The sequence below is a fragment of the Solea senegalensis genome, linkage group LG19 (genome assembly GCF_019176455.1).
Source record: "Solea senegalensis isolate Sse05_10M linkage group LG19, IFAPA_SoseM_1, whole genome shotgun sequence".
NCBI lineage: Eukaryota > Metazoa > Chordata > Actinopteri > Pleuronectiformes > Soleidae > Solea > Solea senegalensis.
In genome coordinates, this window is record NC_058038.1 from 5,340,534 (window position 1) to 5,356,449 (window position 15,916).

General features: G+C 41.5%; 1 protein-coding gene across 2 annotated transcripts in view; it reads left to right on the forward strand.

The window, feature by feature from the left end:
* pde4a (phosphodiesterase 4A, cAMP-specific) overlaps nucleotides 1-15,916 on the forward strand; it is a 59,535-nt gene that overhangs the window by 20,641 nt on the left and 22,978 nt on the right. The window contains exon 1 of one of the 2 annotated variants that reach the window (XM_044050538.1): nucleotides 15,121-15,416. The exons of the other annotated variant lie outside the window; for it this stretch is intronic. Within the exon in view, the coding sequence (XP_043906473.1) occupies nucleotides 15,223-15,416 (194 nt within the window). The 5' untranslated portion in view covers nucleotides 15,121-15,222. Of the gene's footprint in view, nucleotides 1-15,120; nucleotides 15,417-15,916 lie in introns of those variants that run through there. 2 annotated transcript variants of the gene reach the window in all.

The following is a 15,916-nucleotide window of genomic DNA, read 5'->3' on the forward strand; positions in this document are numbered from 1 at the left end:
CCATCAAAAATCAAAAAGCAAATCGATATGGTTTCATTGCTCTGTGCCACTGTAGAGCATTTACTCTCCTTCACGTCAAAGAGTTTGTCTCTCAACTCCTAATTTATCTGGATGCGAGTGGCGGGGAGCTAGACAGGGCACCGAGTGAACATGTCTCTCCATCTGTCATCTCTCAGGATGCTTCTCTGCTTTAGCAGATCCATCCTTTTTTGCTCAGTGAGTCCTCAACGGCAGAGAGGAGGAGGAGAAACACACTCCGGCAAACTTAATCCTACACGGTGCCTTTTGAAAGGAACAATGCTTAAACAAACGGCTTCCCTGCTTCCTCCCCTGATAGTCGGGAATCGGAAGACTGGTTGTGAACAGAGCTGGTTGTTGGTAGTCACGATTCTTGTGTGCTTACCTTTCACTCTAAAAGGCCTCCAGGGTTGTGGAGGGGATTTACATATAAAAGGAGGATGAAGGGTGAGGAAAGTGGAAGAAGCAGGAGAGGGAAGAGTGTCTGCTGGCAGTGGCTGCTCCTAAACTCACATACAACTTTTGAGCATATATGGCTCCTCCTTAGCACAATGTCGATAAGGACACACGTCCTTTTCTTCCATGGCACAATGAAACATTGAATAATTCACTTTCTTCTTGCAGTAAATTGAGTTGTATTTTTATGTAATATGTTATCAGTTTTCTATCGCATGACAATTTGGCTATTTCACCTTTAAAAAGATAATTATTTTGAGTGTGGTTGTTTGACGTTGTATGTGCTGACTCGTTCCCCCCCTATTCTACAGTTATAGCACTACTCGGCTCTACTCTACTCAGTTTGGTATCAGGCACATAGTTTTTTTCCTCCCACTTTTTTTCCAACCGTGGAACCGTGCTGTGACGTTGTTTTATAGGTGACACAACTATTAACGGGCAAAGCAGTTGTTTTCGGTGTAACTGAATCATTAGAATCAGTTCATTAAAAAGATTTGTTAACAAGATCGTTCAGTACTACCTGCTGGACCGGAGCACAGACACGCTCACTGAACTGAAATACGGCTGAACGGGTCGTGATTGCACTCAAGATAGCCGGCTTTCATCAGTGCTGTCACTAAATACGCCAGACTCCTCTGAAATGTCCTATGCTAAATGTTGGCGATTAACACATGTTTTCAGGATTTTTAACCGATCTACACTTTTGTTTTGATTCTTGTGTCTGACATGGAGCTCATGACTCTTCCAGTGAAGACACTCTCTGTCCAATCAGTGGTCTGCAGTCTGTTGACGTGACATTTTAATATGGACTCAGCTCGCGTGGAACCTCACCAGAGCAGGTACTAAAAAAAGCACCAGGTACCAGGTACTACTACTACTGGAAAAGCAATAAAACACAGAGTAGAATCGAGCCGAGCTGTGCTACAAACGTATAGTGGAAAAGGCGCCAAATGTGTCAGAACCTCATAGAACCACCACATTAATATTTTGTATGTGGCCAGAGGAACCATTGATAGAAAGACTCTGAATAGAAGACACAAAAATGACACAAAAAAGAAAGAAAGAGAAAGAAAAACAACTTTACTGTGGAGATGTGCTGACCTTGTTGCTCCCTGTTTCAAAGTGAAGGACAAAAACAACAGCACAGTCAGATCAGAAGCTCAGTCTCAGATCAGAAAACTGTCATTCCTTTAACGTTACTACAAAAATATGACTTTGAGTTGAAGCTGTGACCTTCAGCTTGATTTGTCTTTGATGGCATTTTCATATAAAGTCCCTCAAACACAACTATGGAAAAACAGCACTAAAAATAGAGGAAAGGCAACCATGTTTGTTGTTTTCTTTTTTTAAATGGCTAACCAGAAGATTATTCTTGACCGGCCAAGTCAGCCATTTTACCTCAGTGCAACTGAGCATGTGGTTCACTTCCCGAAGAACAGACTGGCGACTAAAAGGCCACAAAACATGGCTGCGGCACAGGCCTGGCAGAACATCGTCGGTGAACACACCATTTGTGTGTGTGTGTGAACGCTTGCAAAGGATTTACTGGCAAATATAGAATATTAACTTAACTTGCTGAGTTGGTCTGAACATTTTTAGATATTATGTACTTCAACTACTTACTTGATGTCATAGTTGATATAAGAGCTCATCATTGTAACATCTAAGATGCTAAATGTACTCCAAAGAGGGTGAATATAGAGGGGGTCAACTCATCGAAGGGTTGATTTTTTTGATCCCAAGCTTCTTCAGGACATTTTGAAGAGAGAGAGCTGCTTTTCCACCAAGTGATACAGAGATGTTCATCTTACCATGGTACGACACAGTGTGGTACCATGGTATAACTATAAACTAACTATAAACCCTGGTTTGGCGTGTGTTTCTGGGATGTGTTGGCCAAAGTTTCATTGTAAGGCAGACCCTGACACAGGGCACAATCGTTGTAAGTTAAGTTTCCTTTTAAGTTTCCCCTTAACTTCCAATTGGGAAGTTACAAATCTGGATGCCAACTTCAGCATCGTTACAAACTCCAGCTTGTGAAAAGTACCCATTGGTATTGTAAGGATATATTCTGTCTGTCAGGTTCTGTGCTATATTGATTGATCTCTGTAGATTTAATGTACATAGTGAACCCTTATAGCTCACACTGTGCTTTTCCTGCCCACATGGCCGTGTGAGCTCTATAGGACATTCGCAGTGGCTTCAACCTGCACCCTTTGAGACTACATCAATTATTTTTAATGCAGTTCGTGAAGTCACATCCACGGTTCTGCTGTGCAGATAAAGGCCGATCAGAAAATGACATCTAAACAAGAAATGAAACTTGTTAATCCAACACAGCGGTGACAGAATGAGTCGGTCTGCACCTGTGAGTTCAGAGATCACCTGATGGTGATGTAAAGTGATGGATGGCTGTGGTGGGTTTTGAAGAATCCTCACAGCAAAGGAGCCCAGAATTGTCAGGTGAAAGAAAACACTGCATTAGGAGTTGTGTGTGTGTGTGTGTGTGTGTGTGTGTGTCTGGTATGAACTATTAACTCTGGGCAGAATTTATTGTCAAGTGCATTAATAAATTAATAGGGTCATCTTTTAACCTGTCAAACCATAAAATAAACCAATTTTCAATGACATTTGCCAAGTGATTGCTCACTAACTGAAGGGCAAGTGTTGTGTACTTTCAGAGGCTGCAGCTGGTGTTCCGTGATCGGCCACCCAGTGTTGGGTTGGTGATCCCGTGGGCAGGATAATCTGCCAGTAATCTCTGTGTCTGTGATCTCACACATCATAAGTTGCATGGGTGGCAGAAGCTATGACTGGAGTGGACAGTCACAGTCGGGGCAGTTGCAAACAGGGCATGGGCTTAAAGAGGTCAAGGTCATTGTACTTTAATAGCAGATTCAGCTTAAAAACATAAATTATCACACTGCTTTTAAGTAGAGTATAAGAACAAAAGACCTGAGAAATAAAGATAAACCTGAGCTATTAAAAGCCAGAAACAACAGACATTTTAGTTTCAAGTCAGATATGCTTGCCAGCATTAGTCATTTTAGTAATACTGCACTTTAATGTCAGAGATGAAGTACTGAACAACAGGAATGTGGATTTTATTTTTATCCCAGGCAACAATCAAAAGTTAGGCAGTGGAAGTAACCGCTAGTAGTGAGAGTAGGAGCTAGTAGCTAGGGTAGCAGCTAGTAGCTAGAGTAGTAGCCGGAGTGGGAGTTAGCCAATTGTAGCTGAAGTAGCAGCTAACAGTTACAGTAGAGTAGAAGTTAGCAGCTATGGTAGGAGTTAGCAATTAGAAAAGCAGCTAGCAGCTGGAGTGGGAGTTAGCAGCTAGAGTAGTAGCCAACATCTGCTGTGCTAAGATAAAAACACAAACAAGTAGTTAAGTGCTCTCCACTTAAATATACAGTACATACTGTATATTGTATGACACTAAGTTCAATTCAGTAGACTATTTGTGGATGTCGGTGTCACTCTGGTGAACAAAGATTGTGGGATGAGAGGAGTGGGGGCTGGATTTAAATTTTCATCAGCCATGTTTTCATCTTTATCTTGGAAAATATCTGACTCATCCAAGATACACGCATGAAAAGGCTCATAACAAGCTGCTGTCATGCACTGGATGACGGAAAGCATTTGTGAAGAGCTTTAATTTGAATACAATGTATGCTAATATGATAATGATGTTGCTTAACTCACTTAACTTGACGGGTCTAATAAGCGTTCAGCAGCCAGGTCACATGAAGTCACAAAGCTTTATTAAGACTCCTGAAATGTGAGTGCGGCTGTGATTGCTGCAAATGTTCATGTTCTTTTCATTCTCCCATGCCTCGTCTATTTTCTCCCCCTCCGTGTGTGTCATTGCTGCTTTATTCTTATCCTCACTCTGTGCAGCTCCAGTGGCCAAATGCCCTCTCTTTGCCCATGTGGCGTGGCGCCAATGCCTTGCCCTCAGATCTTCAGCCTCTCTCGTGCATCGTACTATAAATGTCAACATTAAAATGCAAGCGGGCTCGAGCGTGCCTCTGTTTTTCCTCTCTGGATTGTGATTGCCTGACAAACGGCAAGCCAAGGCAAGTGGAGATGGCAGCCTGTCTCTGGACATGTCATTTGAGATGTGTCAGTTACGGGGCATGTTGCCCTGAGAGCATGCCCCTGCCTGAGAGTGCTTCATAATAAATACCACTGTGCTCGATGAGTCAACCCGTAGCGGTAGAGTGTAGCTGTGATAATATGGTCAGCTAATAAAAGTAGCACCCTCTCTGCAGTTTGCAAGTCCTCTTTCCCTTCATCTCCCCGTAATGCCACCCCCACACTGGTAGCAATCAGCCAGGTGCTAAATGCTTGGGTGAGGCACGGCTCATGGTTGGTTGGTGGGGGAGCTGGGGTGTATTGGTGGGCTCTGGGTGGAAGGGGAAGGAGGGGAAGGGAGGTTGAAATTGCACGTGGAAATAAGCATCTGTGGTTGCTTGGCAGAGGAGGAAGCGGGGGCAGGAAATTACTGTCATTCTCCACCATGGCTGAGGATTGTGTACGCGTGTGTGTGTGTGTGTGTGTGTGTTTCTTGCATAGAGAGAGAGGCCGATTGACACAGGCAGGTTAATCATTAACTTAGTGAACTGAAGAGAATGAAGAAAAAGGAGTGTGCGTACTGTATGTGTGGGCAAATGACTGGGAGAGTTTTTATAACAGAAGTCGATTAAATGAATGAGTGTTGGCTCGTTCCCTCAGAGGAGCCTGATTAACGGCGTCCTACAGCGACGTGGGGGGAAAGGAGAGCTGGCTGTAGGGAGAAAAAAACACACACAAAAAAAAAACCGCTGATGTGGCAGCAGCTTTTCCCTCAGACAGGGTCGTTGTTGTTAATGAATAATCGATGGCAAGAGTTGGTCACTGTGGGGAGATGTGCGCCAATCTCCTCTACACTCAGACTTTAAGGTTTAATTAAACTGATCACGCACTGACTCCAAAGCTCTTTGAAGCTTGCTGTATTAATGACTTGAAATCGGGCTCTCTCTCACTCTTTTGTCGCACAAATGTGTTCCGGGCTAAGGGAGAAAATGAAGTGCTGCTGCAGAACAGTCTGCACACAGGGATTCTCTTTCAGATGATGCACAGTGTTAATTTAATAACCCCAGTAATAGAAAATGCAATAATACCTGTGTACACGTTCTCTCAGCCAAAACACAATTCAGCTGGATGTTACACAGTGGCTGCCCATGCAATAAATGAGCTTTACATTTTTCCAAGTCAGCGGCTGCATCTCTGAGTCATGCAAAATGAATCACAGTCCTGATGTTAACATATGCACTGTGTCAGTGCCTCAGAATGGTCTGGCTGCACCCATTGTCATTCAGCTACAGAGGGTGAAATAAAAAATAAAAACAATTTGGCTTGTTTGTAATTCTTTAAACATATTGCTTTCCTGCGTCCTGGGCAGTGCTGGACTCAAACTGCAACAACAATTCCCCTGCAACATAATGTTGGCGGGATCATTTGCACCTGGGGCGGTGACTCTCGTTATAATGGATTATTTTTACCATTTTCTTTACCATCAGTCAAATACTGTATATAACGACGTGGGTGACATGACACTGGCCCAAATGTGCGATATAGTTGCAGCCGTGTTCTGGGGCCACTGCATGTAAACAGGTCACAGAAATGGTTGGTTGTACACACAGTTGGTGCATATTTCTCTACCCCTCAAGCTCAGCTTTACCTTTGGCATTATCGTCAACTGTAACATGTAGCACTAATATGTTCTCTGACGTCTTTACTATTGTACGCTTGAGTAACACCAATGGGCAACCTCCCTGTCACTGTGTTTTCTGTATCATGGTACAGTTTGGTTTGGAACAATACAAAACGGTAAAGTCCTTGGTCAGGCTTGCGTTTTGACTGAGAACAGTACCTTTACTTGGTAGGCGGGGTGTACGCTGTGCTGAGATACGTAGCGTGACGTCGTACCAGTTTGCCGACAACAAACAACGACATGAAATGGACAACAATGGAGGACAACTTGTTTTGTTTTTTTCCATGCTCGGTTTGTCGCTGTTTGTTTCAACGAGACGTCAAACTCTGCCCGGCCACACTGGCCCCAAGGGAGTGATGCTCCCTTGGGATTTTCTGACGCTCCAATCAGCTGACTGTCGTGGGTCTAGCTCTACCCGTGCCGTACAATACTTAACTCCGGGACCCCAAGGGAAGGGTACCGATAAATGAAATGATTTGGGTCATTTGTTTTGGTAGTATAGCTAATGGAAATGCTACCTACCTACCGAACTGTTCCCATTGGTGGAAACACGCTAATAGGGTACCTCCAAAAAAGCCTGGTGGGTTAGGGTTAGGGTTCTTCTGCCACTTTACGATCACAACTTGCAGAGAATTCAAATGACATCAACTGTGCAAAATGGCTGCACCATATCCAGGATATTGTGGCTTTATGAAGTTCATACATTCATCTTCTATCACTTTATGGGCATTGGTGCCAATACGAGCTTACATAGGGCGAAAGGCCTTGGACAGGTCGCCAGTCTGTCACTGGGCCTCATTGAGACAAACAACCATCCAATCTATGGTCCTAAGGTCAATGTGCCTAATCTCCAAATCTGTATGTTTTGGGGATTGTTGGAGGAAACCAGAGAACCTGGAGTAAACCCACACAAACACCCAACAGAGAGGCCCTTGTTCTGACCGGGTCATGAAACCAGGTCTTCTTGCTGCAAAGGCAACAGTGCTTAATTTGTATATAAAGTCTATGTTTTCAGTCGTTTGGAAACATAGTTGTAGTTTAGTAACTCAGAGGTTGTTGTTGGGATTTGGGAAACAATAATAGGCAGTAAGTGGAAGAGGAGGAGGACACTGTGTGAGATAAACAGCCAATGGCAGGCTTATATCCACAGCCTACAACAGTGACTCAGACTAACACAGGTCTGTCTCTGAGGAGTTAAGCGTGTAAAGGCAGCTCAGGTAAGCAGGAGCTACATGAAAGATGGCAGCTATAACGTGCATCTCTCTCTCCATCTGGACAGAGAGGGTTTGTTGTCTTTTGTATGAGAAGGATTCACTCAGCCGGCACAAATCCTCTTCTCTCTGAAAACCTCTGATCATCACGTCGTTGACGACAGTGAAACGCTTCGGGGAAACTGCTTTCACATAATGAACCCAAGAGAGCTGCCCACAGCCTGACTTCATAATCACCCTGTGTACACTGCGTGTGTGCCTGTCTCTCTGTGTTTGTGAGGACATTTTTGGCCGGTCCTCACCACTCACTTCAGAAAGCTTTTTGTGCAACGTACACGGTAAGACAGAGGACTGAGATGCAGGCGTGATGAAACGGCCAAAGTCCAGTCGAAAAATCCAAACACTTTAATCCAGTGGGTAGCCAAAGTCATACACAGGAAATCAGTCCAAACCAAACAAAGGCAAACAAATCAGGCAAGGACAAGGCACAAATCCAAAAACCCAAAAACACAACCCCGGGTGATAGATTAACAGGCAAACACTATAAACACATGACAGAAATGTACACTCAGGAAACAAAGACCACCTGGCAGGGACATGTCATGAATGTTGCAGAAAATGTACACAGGTTGACCAGATGAAAACAACATGGACAGGAAGTGGGCCCGGTCAGGTGGCGGGAAAACTAAACAAAGATCGCAACAAGGAACTGGGGAACAGGTTTTAGTCAGTTTAGTTAGTTTTTAGTTAGTTAGTTTAGGGGTTTTAGTCATAGCCACTGCTTTCTAACATATATAATGTGTAAAGAGGTGGAACTTGGTATTTGCTTTACAGGGTCGATGCAGGGTCCTAACAAGATTAGCTGTGTGTGTGTGTGAGTGTGTGTGTTTACTAATATCTTTGTGAGGTCCAAGAACACGCACAAATCTATTAGGTTAGGGTAGGAGTTAGGGTTAGGCACTTAGTTGTGATGGTTAAGGTTAGGGTAAGGGTTAGGGTTAGGGTTAGGCACTTAGTCGTGATGGTTAAGATAACGGTAATGGGGCTAAGGAATGCATTATGTCCTTAACATAGACCAAAACTTGGTCCTAATGAGGCAGAATCTCAATTGTCAGAAACCGGTTAAGTTTAGGGCTAAGATTTCAATTGTGGTTTTGGTTAAGGTCGGCAATAAGTCCTTGTTTAGGTTGTCAAAAATGAAGGGAAATCAATGCAGTGTCCTCTGAATAACAGCTGTGTGACCTAAATCTGTTTACACGGTCACATTATTGGACAGTGAGGATGACAAGTCCCCATAATGCAAATGATAACATATCAAGACATATGAAGACATGTTGTATGGTTCGTTTAAGTACAGTAGTACTGTAGTTATGGTAAGACTACGTCTCCAGGTAATGAATGTAAATCCATGTAATGTCCTCCGAAGTCATGGAAATCAGATTGTGTGTGTGTGTGTGTGTGTGTGCATGTGTACTTACAAACCTCTCTTAGTGAGGACATTTTATCTGGGCCCCACAACTTTAAGGGAAGGGCCTTTTTCAGGGTTAAAACCTGGTTTTAGGGTTATTGTTAGAATTGGGTTAAGGTTATAGGACTGACTTGGGTTTGTTTGCCTGGAATGAACTGCAGAAAGATTTGAAACTGGATGTTTTTGGGAGAATGCTGGACACATCTATCCATAGATGGGTTTTATTGATTATGATTGTCATCCTGAAAATTGCTTATTAGATTTTTTTTGTTTGTCTGTAACCTTGTTGTGCTTTCTGTGTTTGTTTGTTTGTTTGTTTGTAACTCTGCTGCTGCCAGGACACAGGCTTTTTTCCCTTTTAAATAAAGGTTAAATAAGAACTAGATAAATAGGGAATGCATTATGTCTACAATGTGTCCTCACTAAGATAGAAAAACACAAGTTTGTGTGTGTGTGTGTGTTTTGCCTTTTTATAGTGTTTGAGTGAAAACAAAAGAGCTTCTGCGTTAATGCTCATCTGTGTGTGATCGCTTAAGTGCTACATGGGGGTGTGTTTTTGCTGTGTGTGTGTGTGTGAAAGGGAAAAAAAACCCTCACAGACTCAGCCATGTTAAACATTAACTCTGTGCGTGTGTGTGTGTGTGTGCGTGCGTGAGTGAGTCACTCTGAGAGGCTTCACCAGCTATATTGAGCTCTGTATTAAACAGGAGATGGAATAATTGTCTCTTCATCATCAGCTTCCCCTGAGATCACAATCGTAAACTGTCATGTGCATTAGAATTCGCAACATTTTGCCAAAATTTGCCTTTGAAAAATCGCTGTTCAAAGACAGACGCGTCGACGCGAGGCCTTTTCACCGCTGACTTTCTGGGACGAGCTCCATCATCCGAGCCCCATCATCCATCCCCCAGTGTGTCATAAACAAACGGTAGATTCTTCTCTCCACCAGGATAAGGGTGGGGAGGGAGGGAGAAAAAGAAAACGAGACTTGGAATGGAAGTGGAAGTCGAGCATGGAGGAGGAAACAACTTGACAGGGCATCTTATCTTCACTGTGTTCTTTCGCAGTGCTCGGGATTTAAGCTGCTCGCTGAAAGGTGGAACATTGAATTCATGCAGCAGGTTTCTTTGCCTCTTTCTCTCTCTTTTTGTTTTCCTTTCTGCTCTCGATGGAGGAGAAAAAAAAAGAGAGAGGAAGGCAGAAGGCAAAAACAGATACTATTCACGAGTCGTGTCGTCCGGGAGCAAATCTTCAAACTGTGAATATCTCTTCCCTTTGTGTCTCATCGTGGCGGCCGCGAATAATAAGCGCGCAAATGAGGAATGTCAAACAGGCAGGGCACATCGGCTCACAACTGTCCAATCTGTATTCTAAACACGGACTAAAGGTTAGCGCGGCTGCCAACAACAAGTCAGCGCGTGTCCGTGTGTGTTTTCTACACACAGAGAAAGAGAAAATTATCAATAAATAAAAGCATATGAGGGCCAGAAAATGTCCTGTGTGTAAGTGCTTTTGCCCATTTTTCCAGAATAGCTTTAAATATCTGGCAGTTATTTACAATTTATAGCATGTTAAAATGGCGTATTAACAATTTAAAATGAAGTAAAAGTTTTATTTAAAAAAAACACTCTAGTTGTTACATTCTCTCCTCTGCGTCGACAAAGACGCTGATTCACTGTGTTACTGCGACAGCGCGAGTGGTTATTACCGTAATTATCACACGCTGGCTTTGACCTGCAACTTCTCAGCTTTCAGAAACCATTGGAATGTTTCCTTGTGCTAACATGTCGTCAGCAATACGCTCGGTGTTAATTAATATCAAGTCATATTGAATTATTTCTGTATGGGTTTTTTTTTTTACTTATAGATTAATTTTATAACTTATCGTTCCATATCGAAACAAACGCTTTTATTTTGAAATGATGTGAAGAGGTGGAGCCATACATTTCATCACAGAGAAGCCACACGGTGGATTTGGATAAAGAGCCCCTAAATTGTTGCTGCTGGAATATAATTCGGGATTTGATCAACACCGGATGGGTCTGGTGTTAAAAGACCTAAATCCTCGTATCATGTATCATGAAACCATTTTGATGTGTTTTTCTCGAAAAGAAAGTTTGAACGTGACCCCTTGACCCCTGCTGTAACGCATCTGGTTTTATTTGAAGTCTTTTCGGACTCTACTCCAGCTCCTAAGAAGTGAACATAGTCCATTCTGAATTTCATGTAAAAACTGTAGTAGTTTAACCCCAATGGTAAATTGCAGTGGGAATAATACACAACTACTGGGGGTGTGTGTTTATAGATCACATATTCAGGCTTTAAAAAAATGCAGGTTTTTCCGTCGTCTTATGTGTTGTTGAGTCAAAGTTATGATGCATTTTAAATCGCATTTTTAGTAGTGACATAAAGTAGCAATAATTGTGCAGAGTGTTTTTCTTTTCTTTTGAATTTTGCACTGTGACGTTGTTCCAGATTTCACAAATTCAAAACGAATTTAAACATTTTGAGTACTTTAAGCTCAGGTGTTTTTATATAGCTGGTGAAAATGAATTTTATTTTCATCAGATTGCCTAGTTTGTGCTATACTGCACATTCGTATACCCTATGTATATACTGTATGTTTATACATAGTAATGGAGTGTAAGTGTTAAATTACAGAACAATAACAACCAGACAATAGCAATAATTTTGTAACAGATCTTATTTTTATTATAATCAATGTGTGTGGGACATAAGAGAGGATGAATTTCAACTTTATAACGTGATCACTTTTGGTCCACAAACATTTTCATTTGCCAAGCTATGACGACTGTAATATTAGTTTCTTATTGTCGCAATATCTCAATACTTTGTATATCTATATCTACATGTGTGTGTTTGTGTGTGTGTGTGTTATCTGAACATCACAAAACAATCATCTTTGTTATCAGGAGATAATGGCCCGTGATGCCATGATAATGAGATAAATTAATGTGTTATTTCAGGATAACAGAACTCGTTTCCCCGAGTGATGACGAGTTTATTCATGTGATCATCACGTGACAAGCAGGAATCGCTGAAGTGCAAAGCTTCTCCTCAGATGAAAACAGACAGACAAACACACACACACACACACACTACGAGGGTTTCTGCCTGTGTTATAGACTTTGACTAAAGATCAACAGATTCTCCATTTTGTGACATTTTCAGCTGCTATCAGGTGTCAGAGCCTCCGTGCTGCTGCTGGCGCTTCACTTCCCCATCTCTGATAAATAAAAAAAATGATTAGTGAAGAGGGAAGAAGAACCTTTTTAACTTTTGTTATCTCGTCATTGCGAGACAACGGGTCGCGTTATCCCGCGCTAATGAGATGGTTATTCTGTGGTCTTGAGATAACAGAATTAAACCAGAGCACTCAGAGAGTGCAGGCTTCAACACTTGCTGTCACTTGTGTTTTACATAATGGCGTCATGCCAAAAAGTGACTGTCTGCCAGAAATCGATCTGAGTCCTTAAGAGCGCGCACCCATTTTACACCTGTACCTGTGAAGCTGAGTGGGCTAAAAAATAATAAAAATAAAAGAAAAAGAAAAAGAAAAGAAAAGAAAACTCAAACTTCCTCAATGAACCTCTTCAGCAACAAGGTATAGGAGCCACAGATCACTATTTGGCAACTGTAATACTGCCTGTTTCTCATTACAGTCAGTGATGTAGTGACTTACTATAATAATCATTATTATGACTTAGTATCTCGTAATTATGACTTAATATCTCATTATTATGAGATAGTATCTCGTAATTATGACTTAGTATCTTATAATTGTGACGTCATAATTATGACTTAGTATCTTATAATTATGACATAGTATCTTATAATTGTGACGTCATAAATATGACTTAGTATCTTATATTATGACATCGTATCTTATAATTATGACTTAATATCTCATTATTATGACTTAGTATCTTATAATTATGACTTAGTATCTTATAATTATGACTTAGTATCTCATTATTATGACTTAGTATCTTATAATTATGACTTAGTATCTCATTATTATGACATAGTATCTTATAATTATGACTTAGTATCTTATAATTATGATATAGTATCTCATTATTATGATTTAGTATCTTATAATTACGACTTAGTATCTCATTATTATGACTTAGTATCTTATAATTATGACTTAGTATCTCATTATTATGATTTAGTATCTTATAATTATGACTTAGTATCTCATTATTATGACTTAGTATCTCATAATTATGACTTAGTATCTTATAATTATGACTTAGTATCTCATTATTATGACTAAGTATCTTATAATTATGACTTAGTATCTTATAATTGTGACATCATAATTATGACTTAGTATCTTGTAATTATGATATAGTATCTCATTATTATGATTTAGTATATTATAATTATGATTTAGTATATTATAATTATGACTTAGTATCTCATTATTATGACTTAGTATCTTAGAATTATGACTTAGTATCTTATAATTGTGACATAGTATCTTATAATTGCGACGTCATAATTATGACTTAGTATCTAATAATTATGACTTATATTGACTTGGGTATGCATTTCTTTTTCCTCCATGTGGCAGAAACAGGCTTCCATAAGTCATTTTTACTAAAAACACTAATTAAATGTAATACAACTCATCATGTGCATACTTGTCTTGATCACATACTCATCACAAAACTTTCAGATTGATGTGTAAAAAAACTGTATACAGGAAGTTGCTAACAGAAAGACAAACCAAAACATAAATAACCTCCTTGGCGCCGGTTAAAAAATAAAGTAGTGAACATGGTCGTTCTCTATGTTGTTCTTGTACTGAAATTTATTTTTACGTCGGATCTTCTTGGAACTGAACTCAGACGTGACCTTAACGACTTCTCAATCACTGGAGAACTTGAGTTTTAATGACTCATCTATGACCCTGATGAGAGTCTCAGTGTTTATACTGTAGTTCATTTAGTAAAATTTTTGCAAAACTGAGAAGTTGCCAACCGCTGGTTTCCTTCCCCATCCAAAATCTGCTGTTTCAAAAAAACAGTTTTGCAATTTAACTAAGTTAATGAGGTGTTAGCAAAGCGATTAATCAGTACCTCCTGTTATGAGAGTAATCAAAAAAACATTACCAACAGCAAACCTGGTGCACTTGTTCCACAGGTCCAACATTGCTTCTGGTTTTTTTTCTGCTAAATTATTAACGCTGCAGTATAGTATTTCTGAATTCTGAGCTGCAGAGTGCAGCCATTAAATGTGTCCAAAAAAAATAAATAAAAAAGTGTCTGACATGGCCACATTCATCCAGGCTGACCTCATGCACCGTGTTTGAGAGCTGTTTCATGGTCTAATTGTTGCTCACGGAGAATATTAATGTGCCTGCAGTGTCTTTGGCCGACGAAAGGCCAAGGCGAGCTCTGCTGCTGCTGCTGCTGAGCAAGGCTGTTGGTGTCAAAATACGACATGTTTTGGGCGTCAACCTTGCACACACTTTAGCAGAACATGTAAACATTTACACAGAGGGGTATGAGTCAACCCGTTTTTTTTTTTCTTCTTCAAACTTTTCTCTCCTCCTCCTCCTCTTTCGGGGGGTTGTTCTCAATCTCTTCTTGTGTGTGTGTGTGTGTGTGTTTTTCTGTTGCTCTTTCACTGATCAGCCTTCCTGTTGCTGCAGAGCAACTGTGAACAGCGAGATAAGGAGCGTGAGAGCACATGTTCGGGGGTGGGGGTGGGGTGGGGGGTTTGAGGAGGGAGGAGAGAGAGAGACAAGTTACAGACAGGCGACAACCTGAAGGGCAAAAAGTCTGGCTAATTAGAACATGAGCAGAGGTCATTGCAGGACTCCGGCAGCGGCAGTGGAGACGAGCTGCAGAGCTGAAATGGCCTCAATCTGAGGGAACTCCTTGTGAGGCTGAGGAACAGATACATCTCCAACAAACCTGCACGGGCAAGGATTAAGGAGACCTGCATAAATCCCGAGAACAAACTAACCGGGGAAACTGGAGCTTAAGCATCCAGGCCCTGAGGATCAACAGCACTGGATATGCATGCTGATGCACTTTGACTCCTCTGGCATGAGACACGTGGGGAGGCCTTGTTATTGGATCCTGCGCTGCACTGAGGACAGTTTGCCTGAGACTTGTGCTTAAAAACAGACGAGGGTGGTGGTTTGTGTGGTACAACGTGGGAGGTTGGGGGTGGTTGACGACGAGGGATCTACAGGCCATTCAGAGAGCGAGGCAGCCAATATCCAGTTGAAGCTGGGGGAGTCTGCGGCTCCGGCGGGGCCAGAGTGGGCAGCGATGAGTCAGAGGAAGCTGACACGACAGCTGAGGTTGTGTGAGAGTCCTGAGGGTCTGGCTCCGGCGCCCCCTCTCACCTCACCTCTGTCACCGCTCGATCAGTCTCGAGAACACGGGGGCTCTGCTCTGTTTCGGCGAATGAAACTGAACCGCAGTATTCAGGAGCACAGTCGCTCGTCTCACTATTTCTGCAGGTACAGTTCTGCATCCAAGCCACTGACCTGTACTTTAACTGCCCAGTCCTTACTAACCTGTCTATATATCTTCATGTATGTACTTATATATATATATATGTACATATATATGTATATATGTACATATATGTGAAGATGTTGGTATTTGTGTCTGTGAAAATTACTCACAAAGTAAATAATTCCTCCATGCCCACACTGCAGTAACATTTGTCAGATGGGTTAGATTTTGGGCGACGTGTTTGAATTCAGAAACACTTAAGTCTCATAATTACTCTGAGGTATACAAATAAATAAATAAATAAAAGGATTAGTGCATGCTCCCCCCCGCCCCCTCCCTCCCCCTGGCAGACATTTGTGTTTTTCATTACTCATTAAATGATAATGTCACCTGTTGTCAAATAGTCGCAAAGCCTTCTGGGGACAGGACAGGGGTGTGCTCCTAATTGGCCAATTTTTTGTGTGTGTGAACGTCTAAAAATATCCACACTTCACGCTCACTT